The 23,125-nt window shown below is 37.3% G+C and overlaps 9 protein-coding genes across 11 annotated transcripts; 4 read left to right on the top strand and 5 right to left on the bottom strand.

Moving 5' to 3' along the window:
* Positions 1-304: 304 nt before the first annotated feature.
* LOC18993175 (glutathione S-transferase U25) lies at positions 305-1,234 on the bottom strand. The gene is made up of 2 exons (XM_006416669.2): positions 851-1,234; positions 305-755 (listed from the first exon to the last, which is right to left on the bottom strand). The coding sequence occupies exons 1-2, from the start codon at positions 1,163-1,165 to the stop codon at positions 411-413; spliced, it is 660 nt and encodes a 219-aa protein (XP_006416732.1). The 5' UTR covers positions 1,166-1,234; the 3' UTR covers positions 305-410.
* Positions 1,235-3,190: 1,956 nt separating this feature from the next.
* On the top strand, positions 3,191-5,059 carry LOC18993176 (ribokinase). Its single transcript, XM_006416670.2, has 4 exons — positions 3,191-3,886; positions 4,161-4,346; positions 4,441-4,636; positions 4,734-5,059. Exons 1-4 carry the CDS (start codon positions 3,215-3,217, stop codon positions 4,826-4,828), a joined length of 1,149 nt encoding a protein of 382 aa, XP_006416733.1. The 5' UTR covers positions 3,191-3,214; the 3' UTR covers positions 4,829-5,059.
* Positions 5,060-5,075: 16 nt separating this feature from the next.
* LOC18993177 (exopolygalacturonase) lies at positions 5,076-7,250 on the bottom strand. The gene is made up of 4 exons (XM_006416671.2): positions 7,098-7,250; positions 6,508-6,822; positions 5,476-5,994; positions 5,076-5,376 (listed from the first exon to the last, which is right to left on the bottom strand). Exons 1-4 carry the CDS (start codon positions 7,236-7,238, stop codon positions 5,146-5,148), a joined length of 1,206 nt encoding a protein of 401 aa, XP_006416734.1. The 5' UTR covers positions 7,239-7,250; the 3' UTR covers positions 5,076-5,145.
* A 772-nt stretch (positions 7,251-8,022) lies between these two features.
* On the bottom strand, positions 8,023-8,855 carry LOC18993178 (exopolygalacturonase). Its single transcript, XM_024153149.1, is given in 4 exon segments — positions 8,023-8,220; positions 8,330-8,629; positions 8,632-8,700; positions 8,703-8,855. Coding segments are annotated over 4 exon segments (720 nt in total).
* A 1,357-nt stretch (positions 8,856-10,212) lies between these two features.
* Positions 10,213-10,908, top strand: LOC18993179 (VQ motif-containing protein 1). The gene has a single exon (XM_006416673.2). The coding sequence runs from the start codon at positions 10,330-10,332 to the stop codon at positions 10,621-10,623; it is 294 nt and encodes a 97-aa protein (XP_006416736.1). The 5' UTR covers positions 10,213-10,329; the 3' UTR covers positions 10,624-10,908.
* On the top strand, positions 10,790-13,867 carry LOC18993180 (protein SIP5). 2 transcript variants are annotated; one of them, XM_024152932.1, is made up of 9 exons: positions 10,790-11,228; positions 11,727-11,955; positions 12,085-12,136; positions 12,233-12,278; positions 12,397-12,478; positions 12,596-12,734; positions 12,823-12,883; positions 13,266-13,332; positions 13,417-13,867. In XM_024152932.1, the coding sequence occupies exons 1-9, from the start codon at positions 11,071-11,073 to the stop codon at positions 13,768-13,770; spliced, it is 1,188 nt and encodes a 395-aa protein (XP_024008700.1). In that variant the 5' UTR covers positions 10,790-11,070; the 3' UTR covers positions 13,771-13,867. The 2 variants fall into 2 exon arrangements, with proteins under 2 accessions (XP_024008700.1, XP_006416737.1); XM_006416674.2 differs by lacking the exon at positions 10,790-11,228 and adding an exon at positions 11,252-11,502.
* Positions 13,868-16,236: 2,369 nt separating this feature from the next.
* Positions 16,237-18,184, top strand: LOC18993181 (interactor of constitutive active ROPs 1). 2 transcript variants are annotated; one of them, XM_006416677.2, is made up of 3 exons: positions 16,237-16,404; positions 16,702-16,803; positions 16,904-18,184. In XM_006416677.2, exons 2-3 carry the CDS (start codon positions 16,790-16,792, stop codon positions 17,934-17,936), a joined length of 1,047 nt encoding a protein of 348 aa, XP_006416740.1. In that variant the 5' UTR covers positions 16,237-16,404; positions 16,702-16,789; the 3' UTR covers positions 17,937-18,184. The 2 variants fall into 2 exon arrangements, with proteins under 2 accessions (XP_006416740.1, XP_024008356.1); XM_024152588.1 differs by lacking the exon at positions 16,237-16,404 and having other exon boundaries at positions 16,432-16,803.
* On the bottom strand, positions 18,142-20,620 carry LOC18993183 (coiled-coil domain-containing protein 94). Its single transcript, XM_006416675.2, has 8 exons — positions 20,324-20,620; positions 19,704-19,853; positions 19,467-19,601; positions 19,256-19,321; positions 18,975-19,025; positions 18,761-18,880; positions 18,598-18,661; positions 18,142-18,503 (listed from the first exon to the last, which is right to left on the bottom strand). The coding sequence occupies exons 1-8, from the start codon at positions 20,519-20,521 to the stop codon at positions 18,298-18,300; spliced, it is 990 nt and encodes a 329-aa protein (XP_006416738.1). The 5' UTR covers positions 20,522-20,620; the 3' UTR covers positions 18,142-18,297.
* Positions 20,621-20,852: 232 nt separating this feature from the next.
* LOC18993182 (cationic amino acid transporter 8, vacuolar) lies at positions 20,853-22,789 on the bottom strand. The gene has a single exon (XM_006416678.2). It carries the CDS (start codon positions 22,762-22,764, stop codon positions 21,010-21,012), a length of 1,755 nt encoding a protein of 584 aa, XP_006416741.1. The 5' UTR covers positions 22,765-22,789; the 3' UTR covers positions 20,853-21,009.
* Positions 22,790-23,125: the final 336 nt, after the last annotated feature.

Raw genomic sequence — 23,125 nt, forward strand, 5'->3', positions numbered from 1 at the left:
ATCAATCTCATTCTCAAATTTCACGTGCTTTAACTAATAAATTACTTTAATCTAAGAAACTTTTAACTTACCATTATAGAAAGTGGCTGAATCTCACCTAATTCTCTCTCGAACCACGTTTAAAATGGTAGTATCTGATCTGTTACAAATATTTAGGCTTCCGGTTCTTTTCCATTCGATTTCATTCTTATGAAACTAAACTTATATTTTATTATCAAATTGTTTTTCAACTCGATTTTCAAAGATCCATTGACTCATAACGCAATAGTTACTTATAATGCTCTAAAATCAAAACCATCTCGCATAATATATTTTTATTATTATGATAGACTGAACGCTGAAACAGAGCAGAAACAAAAACGAAAACTGAAGAAAGAAAAAAAACAGAATAGAAACAGAGTTAAACAGATTCACTCGAGACCAATTTTTTTCCTTAGCTCAGGAACGAACTTAGTGACCTTGTCCGAAGCAGGAAGAAACTTAGCCACACTCTCTCTCTGTGCACACCTTTTAGCCCAAGCACTCAGTTTTGGACACTCTGGCTCGATGCTGAAGTTCCCAAGCTTCTCATACGCTTCAAACCAGCTGTAGAATCCAATGAGAGCTATGTCAACATACCCGAACGTTTCGCCTCCAAAGTAAATCTTGTCTCCAAGCTCGGACTCTAGCGTCTTGAGCAACTCGATGAACTCTTTCTTTCCCTCCTCTTGCTCCTCGCCTTTCGCTCCCCAGATCAACCTCGTTGCACTGTACACCTAAACCATACACATTGTTGATCAAAATTAAACACAAAACACTAATGTCAAAATATATAAAAAGAAGCTTGGATCTTTAAGGTTTTTCTTTTTACCTTTTTGTCGATGAAATCTCCCCAAAACCTGGCCTGAGCTCTTTGGTAGGGATCAGAAGGAAGGAGTGGGTTTTTGGTGGGCCAAGTCTCGTCGATGTACTCGATCTGGATGAGAGATTCACAGACCGGTTTACCATTGTGGATGAGAACCGGGATTTTCTTATGAACCGGGTTCATCTCGAGGAGAATCGAGCTTTTATTGAATAGATCTTGTTCTCTGTAATCAAATTTGATGTTTTTCTCCTCCAGAGCAATCCTCGTCCTCATCCCGAACATACTCGGCCAGAAATCCAGAAGAATCACCTCGTCCGCCATTGTTGCTCTTGATTAATATAAGCTCACTGAGATATTTATTTGTTTGTTTTGTGTCTAAGTGGTGGTAGTGAAGAGAACTTTGGAGAGGTTCGGTAATTTATAGTGGAGATACTCAAACAAAAAGAGATTGAATCGCTTTTTGCTTCCCAGTAAAGTCAGAAATGCATTAACTTTTCCATTAAACTAATTTCCCCCCCAAAAAATCCCATTAAAGTATTTTAAATTTTTTGCTGTCAAGCATTTTGATATGAAAGGAAACTTTTGATTGAACATTATCTTTTCATTAGCTTTAACATTCAAGTCAGAGACTGAATTTACTTCAATATTTTATTACTTTCTGTTTATATGAAAAATTTTTGCTGACCAAAATAAATTTCCCATTTAAGCATTGTAATATGTAGGGAATAAACTTTTAGTTGGAAATTTTATTTCCATTGGCTTTGTCTCTAAAGATAGAGATTGAACATTTCCCGCTAAAGTCAGAATTGCATTGAGCTTCCCATCGAACTAATTTCTTAAGAAAAAACACATTAAAGCATATTAATTTGTTTGGTCAACAGAGTATTTCAATATAAAGAGAAACTTTTGGTTGAACATTTTCTTTGCATTAGCTTCACCAATAACTGATTAAAGTCAAGACTGAATTATTAACGGAAACTAACAGATATAACCCTTCTTTAGGCTTTCATATGTTTATGTGGCCATTTCTGTAAGAGCTATAATAAAATATATTTTTGGGTCTCTTATATAATTTCAATCCTCTGATCGGAGAATAATTGGTATTTTGCAAGCGTTTTTTTTTTCGATAGTCGTGGCATTTACGATTTATTTCTGACGGGTTAGCCAAAACAAAATTTTATGATTGTTCAATTATCTCCTTCTAGTTTATTTTGTGGTGGTATTAGATTCTTTCTAATCAGTCGGTGAAAGAGTTCATTTTTTACGAACTCGACCGATTCTTTATCCAACAAAACCAAACTACTATTACAATTTATGCAATTTTTGACACGGTATAATACAGAAATTATGATTTTTGGATATTAATTTCAGTATTTCTAAACAAAAAGATCTAAAGTATTTATATTTTGAAATGGTGGAAGTATAAGCGTATCAAGTGATATGTTTATAATATTATAATTTTCTTATTTTGAGTTCCTTCGATTATGTTGTTTTGAAGTTTTATTGTATTTGTCTAAGAATTCTAATTTCTCATACAATTTTAAACAATTTTCTGATAAAATTTAAAATCAAATGCTAACCTAGAGATTAACGAGTATAAACTAATTATTTAAGCTCAGTTCCAGAGGTGCAAATGTACCTACTAAATTATTAATGTTTTTGTTTCAGATAGTCCACGTGATTCACAGAGTTGCTTATGCAACTGCATACATCATCGTACATTCGTACTTTTGTTGAGTATACACAGACGAGAAAGTCTCTCTATATTACGGCTAGCCGAAATATTGAGATTGAAGGGAAAAAAAAGTTTGAGTGCTGGTTCTGTTATTGGGCACGAGTATACAGTATTTGGTAGAACACAAATTCGTGTGTTAAAACAGTTTGGTTCTTAGATTATAGTTATAGTTTAATGACAGCATTAACAGGAAAAACCTAAACTTTCGATCTTTGGATTTGAATAGGCGACATATGTGTCTCAGTGTCTTCTTGTATGGTAAAGATTACTTCGTGTTAACTAAAAAGATGTCTTGGTGTCGAGTAAATATTAATTAGGTGAAATCGTCTCAGATTTTGAGTCTAAACATTGAATACTGTATCTTATAGAAATATAGAAAGAAAAAGCTGAAAGTTTTACAGAAGTTATACTTCTTAGTGAGATAATGAAGGCACTAAATATAAACTATTGGATTAAAATGATGATTCATTTAACATAATAGTTTTTGTTATACACTAATTTTTCAGAGCGTGACATTCACGTAATTAACGCGCGTATGATACGGAGACTCTTTTGTTTAAATAGTCAAAGATTATAAAGTTCTCTCAGTGAAGTGAAAATTTGTGCGTTGACTCGGGCTAAAAAATCATACGAAGATGATGATGAAAGGGATTGCACTTTCTCAATCGAATAATTTCCATCCAAACATCGAATTCAATCGAGCGAAGCTTCCGATCAACACTGTGAATCCAATCCCATCTCGATTTTCCCGCCCTATTTCCCGAAGATCCCTCCGTGTTCTCTCTCTCTCCGTCGACCCATCGGTAAATCGGAAAGCTAAATTGACCCCGGAAGCCCACGCGCCGCCGCTGGTGGTTGTGGGATCTGCGAACGCCGACATCTACGTGGAGATCGATAGATTGCCCAAGGAAGGGGAAACGATTTCGGCCAAGACAGGGCAAACCCTCGCCGGCGGAAAAGGCGCGAATCAGGCGGCGTGTGGCGCCAAGCTGCTTTATCCGACCTACTTCGTGGGTCGTTTGGGAGAGGACGCGCACGGGAAGCTGATCGCAGATGCATTGGGCGATGGATCCGATGGGTCTGGAGTCCACTTGGATTACGTGAGGTCGGTGACGGACGAGCCGACGGGACACGCGGTGGTGATGCTGCAATCGGACGGTCAGAACTCGATCATTATCGTCGGTGGGGCTAATATGAGAGGCTGGCCTGATAAGATGAGCGATGATGACCTTGAGATCGTGAGGAATGCTGGTGTTGTGCTGCTGCAAAGAGAAATCCCAGATTCCATCAATATCCAAGTCGCTAAGGTCAGATAAAATTGATGAATTGTTCGTCTCAGTTTCCAATTTTTCACCTTTATAATTCAATTTTGATGACACTCAAAGTAAGAGATTTTGGAAAGCTCTGTTGATTTGATTTAGCTTTAGGCTTTGATATCGTAATGCAATGGTGTATTGAAACCGGTGTGAGATTTTGGAATAGGATAAGAGATTGATGATATGCTTGAGTCATATTGCTAATGCAAATTATGTTGAGTGGTTTCTATATAAGAGACTTAGGTTGCTGGTGTTATATTTGCAGGCTGCGAAGAAAGCAGATGTTCCGGTTATCCTCGATGTGGGAGGAATGGATACGCCAATCCCTAATGAGCTTTTGGATTCCGTTGACATATTGAGCCCGAATGAGACTGAGCTCAGTCGTTTGACCGGAATGCCAACTGAGACTTTTGAACAGATAAGTGAGGCTGTTGCAAAGTGCCATAAGTTGGTAAGTTCCTTCTTTGTTGCACCTTACCAATAGCTGGTTTAGTGGGTCTTAGTTGGCTTTTGGGGTTGATAAGGTTATGCTATGTTTTTCTCAGGGAGTAAAGCAAGTCCTAGTGAAACTCGGGTCTAAAGGATCTGCACTATTCATAGAAGGAGAAAAACCGATCCAGCAGTCAATAATACCGGCTGCACAAGTAGTCGATACTACAGGAGCCGGCGATACATTCACAGCAGCGTTTGCAGTGGCCATGGTAGAGAGCAAGTCTCGTGAAGAATGTTTGAGATTTGCTGGTAATAAATAGCTACAAACCCATTAAAGAAATCTATCTTCCTAACCCTTACTTCAAATTTAGTTTTGTCTCACTTTCGATTCCATCCTCTGCTATAGCTGCAGCTGCCTCTCTGTGTGTCCAAGTAAAGGGTGCAATTCCAAGCATGCCCAATCGAACATCTGTCGTGAAGCTCCTTCAATCTAGTGTCTAAAAGGGAGACTCTTTTGACTCTTATTATCAATAAAAGCTCTTCAGATCACGAGGGAAGAGGCTGAAGCTCGCGATTGCATTATCTACAACAAATCAAGGATTGTGTAATGTAGTCTCTGTCTCTCTGAACATCAGCTTGTCTGAATCTTGGAGTTGACTAATTTCATCATTAGCAAAGTTATCAAACACAATGTTGTTCTTGAGATATATATCATTGATAATATTAAACTAATCCAATTTCTCTTCGGAATTGGCTTCTATGATATAGTCACATTTACACCAATTTAGAAGGTAAGTCAAATACAATAAACGACAAGATCACTTAAAACAACTCGGAGGAACCATCTTGCCACGAGCAGAACCTCTAACGTTCTCACACAAGGCCGTTGCTGGGCCGCCAGGTCCATTGTGTGTTATGTTGATGTCAATTAGCTGGATATCTTTGCATGGAAATGTTTTACTACAATGCATTTTCACGGCCACTTTGTTCCTCGACGTTCCCCAAATGTTCTTCAACGTCACGTTTCTTATTTGAACATGAGAATCTCCCTGCAAACAAGATCATGATATAATCTGATTAGAAAAAGAAAACTAAAAGAGTAAAATCAAGAAAGGAAAGTTTGTTCATTTCTTGCTTCGGAAGCTTACCAATTTAGGGCATGGCGGACAAGGACAATAGTTTTGCTCGATGTTGATAGGGTATTTGACATCAACCATCTGGATATTCTCGTACAAGAGTTGCGAAACGGTGATCTCCGAAACCGAAGATTCCCATGTCTTTAACCTTATACCGTCGCTTGTCCCTGTAAAAACCGTGTCCCTAACCCTAAAACCCTCTACGTTCTTCTCTTCTTTGTTCCTTCCCAAGCTTCCCACACTGATTCCATGTCCTGGACCACAAGTGATGTTATGGATGTCGAAATTACTGTTCCCCGAGAGGATTGCAATACAATCGTCTCCAGTGCCGATGTGACTGTCCCAAATCTTCATGTTTTTGGAATGTCCGATCTTGATCCCGTCCGTGTTGGGGCTGTTTCCGGGAGCCGTTATATTGACGCCGGTGATGTTGAAGTGATCGACTCTGTAGATGCTCAAATGCTCCGATTTGCTGTTGAGTGATTTTAGTCCTATGAGGCTTGAGTTTGTCACGGAATGGAATTTCATGTTCTGCTCAAAAGCGGATGAAAAACATTGTCAGAACAAGATTTCTTTAACAATGTGTATCATTTCTAAATAGTAGACGAGATTGTGTTGGTATCTTGTATACTAAAAGTAGAATTATCTTATGAACTTTCTAAAGCAAAAAAAAAAAAGTTCAAAAAAGGTTAAATATTGTTTTTGTAGGAATTATGTTTGACAATTATTTTCTAATTACATTCATATATTTACTGGATCTCTAAACATAAGCAGTAAACAATTCATAATCTACCTAAGACGAATAAAATCATGACAGGAAAGCAAATGTTTAAATTATAGGAAGTAAACTAGACTAGCAAAAAAAAAAAAATGTAGTTTATGATTAAGAAAAAAATTTTCAGGAAAGTATACGTTGATCTTGATAAATAATTTTATAAGTACATTCGCAATAATATACGAAAATTGGCCATTTAGATTGTTTTTTTTTGTTCATTACTCTCAATAGTCAATACTATATATCAGATATAACAATTAAAATCGTACCGGGGTACGTCTTCGATTCATTGCACCAGCACCACAGTCATTCATATTGGAGGACCAAGAGTGACTTCCTTGGCCGTCGATGGTTCCGCCGCCGGAGATTACGAGATTATCGACGTATTGGAAATCGATCCAGGCTTCTTGTTTGAATTTGTTAGCATTAACTGGAGACAGTAACGTTCCACTGAGGAAGAAAACAATTTTACCTTTGCATGGTCCCTTGAAACTTACATCACTCATATAAAACGTTTCTCTCGGTATGTATATTCTGCTGCTTCCACTTTGTGCGCATGCATCTTTCCACGCTTTCATGAAGGCCTATATATATAATGCCATAGAGACAAGACATAAGAATATATATATAAATAAATTTTCCATACTAAGCTAAACGAAATAATTGTAATGTTATATGATTAAATACCGTTCTACCAATTAAAAATAACTATAACTACCTAACCTACCCGCAAACCAAAATATATATTCTAAAATATCTCATAAAATTTGATCAGTACGAAGCAAAGAGGTGATTTATAGCTCTATCAGTTTATCATATTAATCAAGAAAATTAAACGGACAGGAAAATTTTAATGTACATTAGCACTATCAGTTATGCCGTCGCCTTTGGCACCATAGGTTCGGACGTCGAAGTTCTTTCCCGTGTCCGGACGACTTGCGACCACGACGAACAAAATAAATAAACACAAAATCTCAATCACATTAGTAACGCAAGCCATGTTCTTCTTTTTTTTTTTTTTTGAGGGTGAGATGGGGGTATATGAAATCAGAAAGAGTATCTTATATATTATTTTGTCTTGTCAAAGAAAGTGTTAATTTTATTAATTTTGGTCAAAAAGGCAGATCTTAACTCTCCAATCCAAGGACAACTTAGGAGGTCATACACTCATCTAAATCTTGTTTTCCAATTTTCTCATTTATAGCCTATCTCATTAATTTGCCACTGGTTCCATTCGAATATATCACATATTTGTCTTGCTATAAATATTAAAAATCTGTATACTTAATTAGAGGCTACAAAAGCTCTTTTTTTTTTTTTTTTTTTTTCCAGAAAAGCTCTTTTCATCTAATACAAAATTAAATCAAGAAAAAAGTAGTTCTTCTTTTCTTTTTCTTTTTTAATAAAATGGATAGAGTGAACCAACGCTAGCTTTTCATATTGTCTGTGTAACTTTTATGAGTTTATCAATTTATTCCACATATATATCTTTCCGTATCATATTGATCTTCATATATATAATCGCACACATTTGTAAAACATAAAGACCAAAACATTGATGAAGTATAAATCTATTTTAATGGTGTTTTTATCAAAACCTACTTTCCGGATCTCAACATAATTAAAGAGTTTAAACCCAAAAAGAAAAAACATAATTAAAGAGGAGCATACACCAATTATATATAGTTATTAAAAAAAAATCAAACAATGGGGTTAATTTCGACCGATCAATTCAGACAAAAGAGGAGCGTACAGACCCACCAATCAAGCGTTGTTTCGACCGATCAATTCAGACAATGTGGTGGAACCATCTTGCCAGAAGCAGAACCTTCAACGTTTTCACATAACGCCGTTTCGGGCCCGTCGATTCCGTTGTGCGTCGGAAAACTTTTGCTACACTGAAGATTCAAAGCCACTTTGTTCATCGACGTTCCCCAAACATTCTTTAACGTAACGTCTTGGATCTGAACATGAGAATATCCCTGAAAAAGAAAAAAAAAAAAAAACATAATCTAACTTGTTAAATTAAACTCCAGGCGTTAAAACTAAAACTGAGAAAGAGAGAAGTGTGTTTCTTGCATAGTAAGTTACCATTTTTTCACACGGTGGGTGAGGACAATACTTTTGATCGATCGTTATAGGGCTTCCAACATCGATCATTTGTATATTCTCATACACGACGTTAGAAACTACAATCGCTATAGTTGAAGATTCCCATGTCTTAATCCGTATACCGTTACTCGTGCCAGTAAAGATCGTATCTCTGACCGTTAAGCCCTCAATGTTCTTCTCGTCACTGTACTTTCCCAAGCTTCCGACACTAATCCCATGTCCAGGACCACAAGTGACGTTATAGATATCGATATTAGTATTTCCGGAGAGGACGGCGACTCGGCGAGACAGTCGTCCCCTGTGCCAATGTGAGTGTTGGAGATTTGAACATTGCTTGAAAAAGCCTATTTTGGATCCCGTCGGTGTTGGGGCTATCGCCGGGAGCTGTTATGTTGACGCCCGTGATGTTGAAATGATGGACGGTGAAGAAATTGAAGTGTGCAGCTTTGCTGTTTAGTGATGTTATCCCTTCTATATTTGAATTATTTACGAAATCAAATCCCATGTTTCTGCAAAATGTATTGTATCGAAAGACTCCAGACCAGACTTTTGGCCCGGCGGCCCGAAGACTTTTGACGGCGTGGAACAAGAGAGACAAACACAAAGCCTTTAACGCAAAATTTATGCAAGCTGCCATTTTCTTCTCCAAGTAGATGCTACCCTTCATCCTTCTTTTTTTTTTTTTTTTTTCTTATTATTGAATTTGGATCTTTGAAATGATAACGACTGTGTTATTTTTTATAAGTACATTTTTAAAGAAAATATGAAGAGTATTGGCAACAACTGTAACTACGATCATTCTTGCTACCAATTCTGGCGAAAAGGCGATTTCTTTCTTTTATAATATAAACTCATTGTTAGTATTATGATATGGGGATTCCATTTTTTTGTTTTGTGAAAAAAGTATTTATGTTCTTATTAGTTATTCTTTTATATACATTACTCTCTACATAGCCTCCATATTTTTCCACTTCTTATTTTTTGGTATACGATCTGTATTTAGTCATCTGATTTTCTTTAATCCTACGAAAGGAAAATACAAAATTCAGGCGGAACAACTAAAAAAATACCGAGAATGTATTGGCAATTGTTCTAGGCTGGTTTCACGTGATGTGATATGATTCCATATTCCATCAAATAAGGCGTGCTTTGACCCGTTAAACAATATAATAATATGATTCCTTCTAGATCAATAGTCTTTAGATGAAGAAGACTCCTAACAAAGACCATTTATTATTTGGTCCGTCAAGGCTGCTTGAATACCAACGGTCAAACCTGTTTTACCCTTACAAGAATCACGTCAAAACCACATATATATAAACATTTTTTTTTCTATCGTCTAAGACCATAAGTATAACTAGTTTTTTTTTTCTTTATATATATCGTAGAAAGTGCTAAATATCTACTATCAAAGTGTTACATATAAAATCTTTAAAATCGATCTGTCGATGAATTATGATTGAAAACTGTTGGTGAAAGGTAGCACAATAAACCTCTCACATGTGTGCAAAAATTATTAAGTAAGTTGTAAGTATCAATCTCAGTTACAAAACTCTAAATAATTTTTTTAGTTAGTTGAGTCTAATTTTTTTTAGTAAGTAGAAATTTGCGCTAGTTCTTATATAAAAAGTCGTTAATCATGAAAGCCTATGGTCGTAACTCCATACGTAAGCAATTTCTAGAATTAAAATATCAGTCCACCTATATAATAATTGCTCTTATATAGCAATTAAAAATTTGTTCTTATCCATATCGTTCATAAAGAGTCGCCACAATAAATGTTTCTAGTAATATAATTTAAAAATCCATTAAATGACAAAGATCGGTTTTTCCACATATGTATATATTTTATCTACACATATAAATACAACAATCATCTGGAGATTTCAAAGGCAAAAGTACTCAGGGAGCAAAACCAAAAGGAAAAAAAAAATCAGATTCTAATACTGTGTTGTCTACAAAACTCAAATCATCAAAGTATGTCTAGAGTGAAATCTGAGCCGATGAAGGTTGTCTTCATTAACACACAGTACGTCCAGACAGATGCTCGGAACTTCAAGACGGTTGTTCAAGAACTCACCGGTAGAAACGCCGTCGTCGCCGACGGTCCTTTTGAAAATTCTGGCCACGGTTACGGTGGCAAATATTCATCACAGCCGTTTTGCAACGGCGGAAGAGATGCAGAAGGAGGTATAGAGACGACGGAGTTCGATAGCTTTTTCAGGGAGATGCCTCCCGCCGGCGAATTGTATAATCTATTGGTCAGCAATTGAGTAGTTAATATTCGTTTTTTTTTTTTGCAAATTAGTATATTTCTCTTCTGGTTGTCAATGCCCATTGGGCTAATGTTAGTATCTTAAAGCCCTAAATTACTTTAATTAATAGGCCCATGTTAAACACGAGTAATCCTTAGTTCGACTTTTGTTTTCTTTGTCGTCGATCCTTAAGTTCCTTTATTATCCTTAGATTTTGATTCTTTTCAAAAGAATTTGATTTCTGTTTTTCGTTGTTTTAGTCTTGTTTTCAAGTGTTAATGTATATAAAGACATGTTATGATTTATCGTGTTATTATCTGTTGAACAGAAAAAAAAAACATACCAGATTATCATCTAAGCTCTTATTTTCAAATACTGCAAGCTAAGCCTAATTATGAACATTTTTTAAAACAACAATGAGCGCGGAGAAAGTTGACGCGCAAGAGTGGCGCGTGAAGGAGGAGGATGATGAAGAGGAAGAGTGGAAACAAGAGAGATGACGATTCTTTTCTTCGTATTCTCAACTCTTCCACCGTTTCTGCATCATCATCGTCTCTTTCTCTCTCTCTTAACTTTCCGTCCAAAAAAGAGTTCAACTTTCCCGTCAAAAGAATCGGAAAAAGGTAATCGAACAGACATATACATAAATTGGGGATACGAAATTCTCTTTTATATTGTGAATATACACATCATACGTAGACACACACTCTTGACTATACTGTTATATCTCCCTTTCTCATCTCTCTCTCTCTCTCTCTCTAACAGAAAAAAAGTTTTGATCTTTGTCTCTCTTACTATTGTCCAATCTTTGCTCGAGATTCTCTCTACTCCGTAATTTCTCGAAGCTTTTTAAAGTTTCTTCTCCGATTCTCAACTCTGTTACTCATTGTATTCAAGGTTTGAAAATTTTTGTTCTGTAAGCCAAAGGGATTTGTCGTTTCAATTCTTATGAATGGTTGAGAAGTGGATGATTAAAGCTCTTATCTTTGGTAGTAAGAAAGCATTTTCGGATTGCTACGAGCTCTGAATTGCGTTTGTAAATTGTAGAAAGTAATATTGATATATCTCTGTGAATGTGTTTCTTATGTCTCTCTCTCTCTCTCTCTGCTCTTAACTGTAAGGCATAAAGCATTTGAAGAGAGTTTTTCTCTGATGGGTAATAAGCTGGGAAGGAAGAGACAAACTGTGGACGAAAGATACACAAAGCCACAACAAGGTTTATACATGAGCAAAGATGTCGACATTAAAAAGCTTAAGAAACTAATCTTAGAGTCTAAGCTTGCTCCCTGTTATCCTGGTGATGAAGAAAGCTCTTGTCATGATCTTGAAGAATGTCCAATTTGCTTTCTGGTTTGTATATTCGGTTTTTAGAGAGATCACTACATAAAAATGTCTTTGCTTTCTTCCTTGGTGTCTCATTTGAAAAAAAAAAGATGTATTTTACTAACTCGCTGCAATTTGTTTCTTTGGTTTTTCTAGTACTATCCGAGCCTCAATAGGTCAAGATGTTGTATGAAAAGCATTTGTACAGGTAAAAATATTCATCAACCATAATTAAATTTTGAATCTTTTGCATTCATATTGTCATTCGATTACACTAGTCTTTTATTTTTTACTTAATCTACAGAGTGCTTTCTGCGGATGAAGAATCCTAATTCAGCTCGGCTTACTCAGTATCCTTTGATTGTTATATTAGACCACAAGCTTTTGATCTTCACATATGAACCTTGTCTTTTAAAGTTTAGTGTCTCCTCTGTTTTTGCGTGCGTACTCCTTAACAAAATATATGAGATGCCCGTTTTGCAAAACATCCAATTATGCTGTCGAGTATCGTGGAGGGAAGACTAAAGAGGAGAAGAGCATTGAACAAATTGTAAGCCAGCATTAATTCTTAAAACAGTAACTTTTTTTTATTTATATGATGGAGTAGTGGCTGATTCTTCCCATATTGTTCTGATTCTTCCCATATTGTTCTCTATGTGTTGTGAAGGAAGAGCAGCAAGTTATAGAAGCCAAAATAAGGATTAGGCAGAAGGAAGTTGAAGAAGAAGAAGAAAGATTGCAGAAACGTCTGGAATCATCTTCTTCTAGCTCCAATGTAGCTGATACTGAACATGGTTCTGCTGCAGGTTTGGATCCCTTTGTTCAGCATTTGTTAATCTTTCCATTTTTTTTTTCTTGGTTAGCAGTCTCAATCACATAATTTTATTTTCGCAGATGATGAGGAAACTGTTTCATCTCAAGAATCATGCGTTACATCACACCTTCGGGTTAACAGGTTTGTCTTTCTCCAGGTTCTGTTTATTCTTCTTCTTTTTGTTGCACACCGATTCTATAAAGGGATCTAAATGAACTTTTATGCCGGTTCACGCACTGAGGTTGTATGAAGATTCATCCCTGCAACCATCTTTTTGTTTTTCTATTAAGCTTTTGAATTTTTCATTAGAGATTAGTTCTTTCTCTTGAGGTTAATTTATGCTCTGGGAGCCTTAGCAGTTAGGAATGAAGCGAGGACTAGTGTGTCTTTTGTTAAGCTGTCTCTCTCTATTAATCCCAAAGCTATATGCACAATGGTAACACGTGCTTAGAGCTATGAATCTGAGTGGTCCATATCAGGTGACTGTTTATGTGACTATCTATAAAAAAAAAAACTTCTGCAGGGATGGTGAGTTTGACTATGATCTTGAGGATATAATGGTCATGGAAGCAATATGGCTCTCAATTCAGGTAATTTGTTCGGTTAATAAACTCTTAAGCACCTTTCAAATTTTAGAATAAGATAAGCCTTTTAAACTCGTTCTTTCTGAGCAGGAAAGTCAGAGAAATACATCTCTTGATGAAAATTCAGAAGATCATGATGTGGAACCATCAATGCCTTGTTATTCATCATCATCTCCATCTGGTGGGCTAGCTTGTGCAATCGCTGTTCTTGCTGATCGCCAGCAAATGGTTGGCGAATCTTCCTCCAATCAAAACGTTAACGTTTCATCACACAGCATGGTTTCGGCTACGGTTAATTGCAGCAGCAGTCATTACAATGCCAGTGAACAAGATAGTAATCATTACCTTCAAGGAGCAGGAATCAGCCATACAAAAAAATCTGATTTGACTGATGATGATAGTGGCACTGGCAGTGAGATTTCCAGGGAAGTTGGATGGCAATAGTGTTCCCCAAAGGTTCAAAGGAAAGCTTAAGTTGTTGGTTATAATCTTTGCTTGTATATATGTTAGTGTGAATTTGGTGATTTTAGATTATGCGTAACGTTTCAGGGTGTTTGTTGAACACTTCACTTCATATGTGTCACTAGGGCTGGGCAAAATATCCGTTATATTTGCTTCAATCCGTTATTCGTCTCGATTCGATCCAAAAAATCCGGATATCCGTAATTTTATGGAGCAAAGCAAATACTAAAATTTAATATCCGTTAAAAACGAAGCAAATCACAAATACTAAAAAAAATTAAGACGGATATCCGCTCTGCTCCGGTATAAATATATATGTATATATAAATATATAATAAATCATATAAAATGTATAATTATTATATATAAATGTAATTTTTGTAAGTTTTTGTTTATAAATTTGATTATTAGAAATATTAAAACTTAAAAAGTTAAGAAAAAATATTTTTTTAAAAGAAAATATTGTTATTTTTAACTAAATTTTGAATTTTTTAATATTTATTTTATATATATTATTATTTAAATATTTTTGTGGAGCGGATCAGATATCCGGTAAATATTCAGATTTTTGGCAGATATCCGGAAAACGGATATCTGGATAATTACGGAGCGAATACGGATCGGAAACATGATTATCCGGACGGAGCGGAGCGGATCACGAATATCCCTAAAATCCAAGATATCCGCTCCGTGCCCACCTCTATGTGTCAATAAAAAAGACAAAAATGATAAAAAGGCTGGGTTGTGTTAATATATGTCAATTGGGTCGGTCCAGACCCAATTTAGCCAAAAAAGAAAACTGAATTAAATTGTAAAAAATTGCAGAATATATAGAAGAACATTTTGTGTGAATAATCTTGCGGAACCACGAGTGAAGTCATGATGAATTTGCTATTTTAGCATACTGCATAGATAATCAATTAGAGCTATATAGTTTGGAAGAGCTTGTGATGAGGATGCTAAGGGACCGAGTAAAAGAACAGTTAGTTAGTAGTTGAGGACATGTCAAAAAAAAGGACGACAAAAATGAAGATTCACATGCTTTGGTCTCTACTCTCTTTGATATTAAATAAGAAGAGAAGATACAATTCACAATTCAATTGTGGTGGTCATCTTTTAGTTTTTTTTTTTTTCGTGTAGGGTTTTATGGTTCCTCCTCACATGCCTTTGTCTTTGATTCTTTTATCTTAAGTACATTTTCGCCTTATTCTCACACCTTGGACCGTCCACTTACAATTTAATTCGAATCCTATTGGATTTATGTTCGAAACGGGAAAACTATCAAACTTAAACAATCGATATATTTTATACCATTGATATACTGATTTCTCTCTAATTTTAAGCACGTGAAACTGGGTTTTAAGGTGAATGTTCGAAGCATTATCTGACCAAATGTAATCCAAATTTATTGATGATATCAAATAAAATATTTAGCAACAAATATTATAAATTGACCGTATAATTGTTTACTCATATGGACACCCAAGCTATCAATCTCATTATTCAAAGGCTAATTCAATGCTCACTATAAAATGATATATTTGTAATTTAGTTTTGATTATTTTCTCCTTAAGAAACATCAAATTGGTTTCTGGACGTGTTGGAGATCACAAAAGGAAACGTCGAAATTAGAGTAGGGGGTAATAAAAAATGGGTTCGTGAGTTGAAATTTGTCGACAACCGACAAAAAGAAACACAAGTGTCAGAAATATCGATGTTTAGGTAAATTAATGTGTGGTGTATTTATGACATAATTTCACCTAAATCCAGATTTATTTCTATAAGTTATCACAAAATGCATATACATAAAACCAATTACTGTATACCATTACCACATTAATGGTTTCAGTTAATATTCTCAAAGTCTTTATGCATTATTACATTTCATATAATTTCTCACCACTGTCACTTGACACTTATAGATCTATTTCACTGTAGTACTTCAGTGATTTCTTTCATATTGTCCATTAAAGGCATACATAGTACTAGTATATCCTCTCATAAAAACTACAAAATTTATAGGATGACACTAAAAAATTGAGAAAGATATTTTCTTAGCTTTCGGTCGAGAATATTCGATTATCCCTGAAAACTTTAGGGACATTCAATCTCGTTTTAAAAATTCGACATATAGATGGTTTGCCAATGTTTAGCCCAAAAATAAAACCATGCGGACTTTTGTATAAACATTGTTATGTGGACGTTATTCGAAGACTGAAAATTACACTTTTACCCTTCTTGTCCCCAATGGACCAATGGTCCCTCGATTTTAAATCTCACTACGCCCAATTTCATCAGCTTTATTTCAAATCTTCAAAAGCACATTTCTGTGTCTCTGCCTCTCTCTCTCTCTCGGCTTCTTGGATTTTGAGAGTGGCTTCAAATAAAGCTGTCTGTTTCGAAAAGGTGCATGCGTTACACTACAACTTTCTCTCTCTCTCTCCTCTTTTCTCCTCATTTTGGGTCTGCTTCTGGTTTTATGTCATTGTTCTTATTAACTCACAACAAGCCAACGAATATCTTTCTTTTTTCATATTTACAGTCTTTGACTATTTCTATAGATTCTCTTAGTCACTTCCTGGATTTTTCTAATGCAAAGACCTCATTTCCTTTAAGGTAAGTTTCCATCCTTTTTTTATTGGATCCTTGTTTAAAAAAGTGAAAACAAATAAGATAGCTCTCTAATTTCTTCTAGCTTTGATAACTCTCTGTTATTTAGTTATTAAAGTTGAAAACCATCTTTAAAGAGAATGAAGATTCTGGTTTGGTTTGTTCTTTCTGGGTTTTTCTTGTTTTGGTGAAAGTTTGAAGATTATTACCTTGTTCTATCTGAGATCATCGGAATTCTCCGACATGAGTCATGGCTTTGGTAGTTGCATTAATAAATGACATTTGCTTTTATCTGTGCTTCAGATTTAGTATATAACAACTTCATAACCTTCGAGCTCCCAGCAACTTCGGCTTCTGTCTTAGTTAATTAAGAACTCTGCAGAAAATTAAAATGCCAAGACCAAGGTAAAGATTTTTGACTACATTCGATCTCGCTCTGTGTAATCTGATAAAGTGACTAAGAAATTTTTGTTTTTTCTTCTTTTACTGGTGTTGTCTTCTTTAGAGTTTCAGAGTTGTCCCAGAGGCAAGCTCCGAGGCTGAGGACATCATCATCTACTTCTGACTCGAATCATCCCAACCGTCTGATCACTACTGACCGGAGTTCTAAGCTCGGTGTTGATCGTAGATCTCCTAGGAGTGGTGGACCTCACAGTGATCCGCTTGGTCAGAAGAAACTCGGGGGTCGAATATCGGATCTAGAGTCGCAGTTAGGACAGGCACAAGAGGAACTGAGATTGCTCAAAGAGCAGTTGGCTAATGCTGAAGCTGTCAAGAAACAAGCTCAAGATGAGCTCCACAATAACAAATCTAAGAAACCGAACCCGTTAGCTCGAGTGGAGGGATGTGCAACTGAGGCTGATACGATTGATAGAGACGAAATCCCCGGAGATGCGCAGAAAGAGACTGATGTGTTTGAGGTTCCTGTTGAGAAGATTGCGGTAGTAGAAGAAGAAGATCCGAGAAGCGGAGATGAAGAAGCTGAGAAATTGGCTGCAAAAGAAGATGAGATCAAGATGTTGAAAGCTAGGCTGTATGATATGGAGAAAGAACACGAATCACTAAGCAAAGAAAACGAGAGCTTGAAGAGTCAGTTGAGTGATTCGGCTTCTGAAATGTCTAATGTGAGAGCTAATGAAGATGAGATGGCTTCAAAGGTGGGTCAGATTGGAGAAGAGTTGGAAGAAAGCAGAGCAAAGACAGCTCAACTCAAGGAGAAGCTTGAGTCCATGGAAGAAGCAAAAGAAGCTTTAGAGGCTGAGATGAAGAAGCTTAGGGTTCAAACCGAGCAGTGGAGGAAGGCGGCAGATGCTGCAGCTGCGGTTCTTGCTGGAGAGTTCGAGATGAACGGTCGGGATCAATCCGGGTCAACTGAGAAGTGTTTTGCAGGTGGGTTGTTTGACCCGACTGCGGTGGTTGGGTTCATGGAGCCGCCGGGAATGGCTGATGATTCTGATGATGGACTGGGAAGTGGGAAGAGGAAGAGTTCTGGGATGAAGATGTTTGGTGAGTTGTGGAGGAAGAAAGGGCAGAAGTGATATACAGATCTTGTGGAGTGTGAGTTCAAGAAATGGTTTGCTCACCATTTCTGGTTTTTGTTGGGATGGATTTTGATTTAGACTTTTGTAAGTTAGCCGGCTTCATCAGAAGCTAACTATCAATCCAAATCAATTGCAGATTCTCTTGCTTTTGTCTGCAAAAACAATATCATGAACAACTTTTCTGGAAACATGTATCAATTTCACCAACAACTTTCTAGAAACATGAATCGTAATATCAACTCAAATATTCCAAAAGATCTCATATATGAACAGTACACGGATGGCTTCAATTCTAAAACAGCGATACAAGATCTGTGAAAGTGCGAAACCTGTTGAGAATAGAACAAAAAAAAAGTAATCAATCCTCGTCTTCATCACTGCCATAGTTCTGGAATAAAGATGCTAATCCGGTGTTTACCAAACCGTCGGCCTTCTTCTCCTCTGGTTTTGCAGGAGCTCGAGTCGTCGAAGAAGTTGGTTGAGATTGCTTCTTGATGACTGTTATGTGAACGGATTTGAAGGGTTGTTTGCTGGTAGGTCGTTTCTTTGGCTCCTTCGGATTTTCTGATTGAAAAGGAGAAACTCGTTAAGAATATTTCAACTGACGAGAAAAGGGAATCAAAGTAAATAAACTTGAAAAGAAAGATTAATAACCCACCTGCAGAAGAACTAGTCAAAATATCTGTGGGGTTGCTTGGACTTTCTTCTGCTACCTTTCTCTTCTGTATCAAAATTAAAAAAAAAAAAGATTAGTGACACATGGTGATAGGAAGAGCCATGTCTGGAAACGCTTAAAATAAATATGTTTTGATGGAGGGAACCTTTGAAAGATCTGAAGATGATCCCTTCTTCTCCTTCTGAAGGCTGGGAGAACCATCGCTATCATCATCCTCATCTTCTTCTTCTTCATCTGCAATTCTCCGAACAACTTCTTTCTGTTTCTGCAATTAGATGAAACAGGAAATATATAAGAAAGTTAACAAAGCTAAATGTCATGTGGAGAACCAACATTTACGAAAGAATATGAACACTTACACCAAATATCGACTTTATAACTGCTTCATCTTCTTCTTCTATTTGTTTTACCTGTCCAAAAAGAAAAAAAAAAAAAAGATTACCACCTCCGTCAGCGATATAATAATCGTCCCGGTGACTTTCATCACGGATAGAGGGTGTGCGAATACAAGATGGCTGGATAATCAAGAATGAACAAAACTGGAATATCCGATTCGTATATAACTCAAAAACCGCATGTCGCGAAGACAACATCAAATTGCTACATATATGAACAAACAAACAGAGTAACAGGAACATACCTTCTCAGCGCCTGTTCTTTGCAAGGCCTCCAGCATTGCATCCACGCTCACAGTAGCGTGTCTAGACTGCAAAGTTCATAATAACAGAAAATCAGTACAAATTATTCAGCATGTAACTGAAGCATATAATAGAGTCTAAATTCAGAGTTGAACACTAAGATCAACAGAGAAAGGGAAAGGGGAAGATACAAAAAAGGCATCTGACTAATACCTTCATTGATTTCATTTCATCAAGTGCGGCAATAATATCCATTTCTCTTTTAGAATCTAAAGTTCTGTTCTCCAAAGACTTCATTGCGTCCCCCATCTCCTCGGCATCTCGTTTCTGTTGTTCCTTATCAACCTCCTGTACAGAAGAAAGCATATTAAATTAGTATAACTAGAAAGTTGTAAATCAATATCATGCACGAAAACATAAACCTCAAAGCTACATGTCTGAATAACTAACCTCGTCCTCTGCACGCCAAGGTTCATAATTACGACTTGCCCCAGATTCGACGATATAATCAGAATTCTGCGGATCCGTCTTCATTGTCAGCTCTGCAGAGCACTTGGTGCACTTGAAGTAGAATCTAAAGATTTGGATCCCGAGATATGTCTGCATATCGAAAGAAAACCAGAAAATATTTTATTAGAAAAAAAGGCATAAAAAAAACACGAAGAATAACAATTCAAGCTGTTCGAACTAGATTATGATAAAGGTGTCTCCTTGTCATAAACGAAATCAGCAATATCTAAGGGCTCAAGAGCCATCCAAGCAATGCTACTCAGTTATAGAGGAAGTAGAAACTAGCTTCTCTATCACCAGCCAAAAGAACAGCGCAATATCTCAAAACCCTAAAAACCCAAATTTGAAATCCTTTTCGAGACAAGTTTCAATTCACGAATTGAGGAAAAAAATCCGGAATTTTTTTCACTGAACTCCTAATTAAAAAAAATCAGATGACACTCCTAAGCATCCGCATCGACACTACACACTAGAAGGTACACAGATTACGCAAAATAAAGCATCCGAAGAAAGCAATCGCGTTAAAGGGGAATGGATCCGAAATCAATTAGTTCAATTACCTCTCCAATAACGTCTTCTTTACGGGAGTTGAATTTGGTTCCCTTGTAAATATAATTTCCGCAGGTACTGCATCGGACACTCATCGGAAGCATCATACGAACCTTGATCTGCTGGTTCTTCGGTCGCCGGAGCCGAGGAAGCTTCGACGGATCGAAGTCCGGCGGATAATACTTATTAAGCACCTTTCGCTCTCCCATGTCGTCTCTTTTCTCTTCCTACTCGAGCTTTTCTTCTTCTAAACAAAATCGCAGGAACAAAGAAAAAAGGAAAATTCTCTCTCGTTTTGATTTTACGCTTTCGTTTCTGCTTTCCCGTATTAATATCTATAGACTTCTGATGCACCGGCACTAGAATTCGGGTCATGGGCTAGAGTTATTGGGGCATGTTCGATTTTGGGCTAAGATATCTAGGTCAAACCCAATTAGCGGGTCCGAATAATGATTAATTTCTCTTGTATAAGAAAAAGGAAAATCGAGAGCTTATGTAAATGATTAATGCATAATGAACTAATTATTACAAAAAGCTAAATAAAGCTGCAAATCCAAGGATATAGTGGATTTGAAAAAATGGATAGTATTCATTACATAAGATAACATGGAAATTTATTAAAGAAAAAAACGAAAACTTAGGAAGTTTATATACAATTTAACGACCAGTGTTTTGATCGATGAATCAATCCTGTCCATTACCTCTCTCCCTCAAACTTTGATCCCTCCATTGGCTGATGAGCTACGTCATAAGTTGCGTGAAGACCAACGAATAGGTAGTACAAAAGCATCACCATGGTACAGATAATGAATCTCAAGAATGCTACATAACCTAGCGAACCGATAAGAAAAAGATTCATGGCGATCGAAAACGATGGCAACCACGGAACAAGCGGGACTCCCCAAACCTTAGGCACACGGTGTTTCGGAAGCAATGCCAATCCCAAAGTCCCTATAAACCAAATGACTCCAGTCACTGCGTAAGCGAGCCAGCCTCTAACGCCTGCGTTCCACGACGCTGATACTCCAATGGAAGAAGCAATGATCAAAAACAGACAACCAAGAAACTTCAACAAACCAGTCTCAGGGGTTACATCCTTGACGTAGTAACGTCTCACAAGCAATGCTACTGCCACGAGCATGAAAATGAAGAGGGTGGCAAAGGAGAAAACGCTTGAGAGAACATCTAAGCTGGTGAAAAAGGAGATTATTGCGCTGAGTATTGTTACAAGGAGAGTGGCATTAATAGGGGTTCCTGTTTTTGGATGGACCAAAGCAAACCATGGAGGAATCATATGAGATCGAGCAATCTGAGTGGTGTACCGAGCTTGGCCTAGAGATCCAACGAGCAGGCTTGTGGTCATGCCCTTTAAAGCGCATATACCAACCAAATACTTAGCCCATTTCATCCCAATCTGAGCAAAAGCAACCGAATAAGCTGCATTCACATCGATTTCAGTGTATTTCACCATCATAGTCAACGCCAAAGCCATCAAACAGTAAACCACAGTGATCATAGACATAGAACCAACCAAACCAATTGGTATATCTCTAGATGGTTTCTCGGTTTCTTCAGCCATGTTAGCCACCATATCAAACCCAGTGTATGACCAATACACAACAGCAGCTGACTGGACAACACCTTTTGCTCCGTAAGGGAAAAAAGGAACCAAATTGGAGCTTTTTGAATGAGTAAAACCCACAACGACGATAAACACAATAACACAAGCCGTGACAATGGAAGTAATCAAATTCAACCAAGAAGTCCTCTTTGTTCCACTCATGGCTATGCCATTAGCAACCAAGAGCACTGCCACAGCTACCGGATCCAGAAGATCAAACCCTTTAGCAAAGGAATCGACTTTAATCCGGAAATAATCAGAATCGTCCTTGACCAAGCTAGCTAGATACGAAGACCATGACCTCCCTAATCCAGCAGCACCAATAATGCCCTCTAGCAGAATATTCCCAGCAGCAATAAACGCAATAAAATCTCCCAATTCAACCCTAAGGTAAGAGAAAGAACCTCCAGCGACAGGAATCTCAACTCCAAATTCAGCATAGCACAGAACCGAGAGCAAAGCGGAGATACCGGAGATAGCGTAGGAGAGAACCACGGCAGGACCCGCTCCAGTTCGGGCCTCCTGACCCGTGATCACGAACACACCAGACCCGACAACGGAACCGAAGCTAAGCCAGAGAAGGTCCCACCACGTGAGACAACGACGCATAGGGTTCTCGCTTTCACGGCGACAAGCATCGAGCTCGTACTCGTCGGAGGAACGCGAGAGAAGACGGTCAGCGAGGCGGGGACAAGTGGCGGAGAGAGCGGTTTTGTAGGAGGAGAAGCTCTGGAACGAGAATTCCGGGAAGAAATCCTGCTTTCTCCATCTCCAGTAGCTCCTCCGTTGATTTAGGTCGTCGGTTCTCGAGTCCTGCGGCTGAGCTTCCATGGATTAATCAATCGGAAGCAGAATATCGTGCTAAAGAGTGAAGATTGACAATAATAGATTTTCAGTGTCTATAATTAGATTATAAAATAGTTCTGGACTGATATTGTAAATAATGATTTAAAATTGTAGTTACAGCAGCATTCAGTGAAAGAAGGTGACAGTACAACCCTAGAAACGCTGGGCCCACCTATATACTATGTAGAATATCCAACGGTCTGGATTCGAGATGTGAGACTTATATTACCTTTTGAGATGAATGGTACGAAAGATGGGACCCGCTTTCTTGACAAGTTTAGATCAAATAGCTAGGCGCCACGTGACGAAGGCCTATTACGAGATCATGCCACGTTCGTGGATGAGC

This window comes from Eutrema salsugineum, unplaced genomic scaffold (genome assembly GCF_000478725.1).
Source record: "Eutrema salsugineum unplaced genomic scaffold, Eutsalg1_0 scaffold_5, whole genome shotgun sequence".
Taxonomy (NCBI): domain Eukaryota; kingdom Viridiplantae; phylum Streptophyta; class Magnoliopsida; order Brassicales; family Brassicaceae; genus Eutrema; species Eutrema salsugineum.

Excerpts from the sequence above, each read along its gene's own strand:
- LOC18993175 (XM_006416669.2), bottom strand. The coding sequence starts at position 1,165 with ATGGCGGACGAGGTGATTCTTCTGGATTTCTGGCCGAGTATGTTCGGG. Across the intron at positions 756-850 it reads GAGATTTCATCGACAAAAAG|GTGTACAGTGCAACGAGGTT; the intron begins GTAAAAAGAAAA and ends TGTATGGTTTAG.
- LOC18993176 (XM_006416670.2), top strand. The coding sequence starts at position 3,215 with ATGATGATGAAAGGGATTGCACTTTCTCAATCGAATAATTTCCATCCA. Across the intron at positions 3,887-4,160 it reads TCAATATCCAAGTCGCTAAG|GCTGCGAAGAAAGCAGATGT; the intron begins GTCAGATAAAAT and ends TTATATTTGCAG. Across the intron at positions 4,347-4,440 it reads TTGCAAAGTGCCATAAGTTG|GGAGTAAAGCAAGTCCTAGT; the intron begins GTAAGTTCCTTC and ends TGTTTTTCTCAG.
- LOC18993177 (XM_006416671.2), bottom strand. The coding sequence starts at position 7,238 with ATGGCTTGCGTTACTAATGTGATTGAGATTTTGTGTTTATTTATTTTG. Across the intron at positions 6,823-7,097 it reads GCATAACTGATAGTGCTAAT|GCCTTCATGAAAGCGTGGAA; the intron begins GTACATTAAAAT and ends TTATATATATAG. Across the intron at positions 5,377-5,475 it reads GTCCGCCATGCCCTAAATTG|GGAGATTCTCATGTTCAAAT; the intron begins GTAAGCTTCCGA and ends TCTTGTTTGCAG.
- LOC18993179 (XM_006416673.2), top strand. The coding sequence starts at position 10,330 with ATGTCTAGAGTGAAATCTGAGCCGATGAAGGTTGTCTTCATTAACACA.
- LOC18993180 (XM_024152932.1), top strand. The coding sequence starts at position 11,071 with ATGATGAAGAGGAAGAGTGGAAACAAGAGAGATGACGATTCTTTTCTT. Across the intron at positions 12,137-12,232 it reads TATGAAAAGCATTTGTACAG|AGTGCTTTCTGCGGATGAAG; the intron begins GTAAAAATATTC and ends CTTAATCTACAG. Across the intron at positions 12,279-12,396 it reads AATTCAGCTCGGCTTACTCA|ATGCCCGTTTTGCAAAACAT; the intron begins GTATCCTTTGAT and ends AAAATATATGAG.
- LOC18993183 (XM_006416675.2), bottom strand. The coding sequence starts at position 20,521 with ATGGGAGAGCGAAAGGTGCTTAATAAGTATTATCCGCCGGACTTCGAT. Across the intron at positions 19,602-19,703 it reads CTTGGCGTGCAGAGGACGAG|GAGGTTGATAAGGAACAACA; the intron begins GTTAGTTATTCA and ends TCTTCTGTACAG. Across the intron at positions 19,322-19,466 it reads ATGAAATGAAATCAATGAAG|TCTAGACACGCTACTGTGAG; the intron begins GTATTAGTCAGA and ends TGAACTTTGCAG.
- LOC18993182 (XM_006416678.2), bottom strand. The coding sequence starts at position 22,764 with ATGGAAGCTCAGCCGCAGGACTCGAGAACCGACGACCTAAATCAACGG.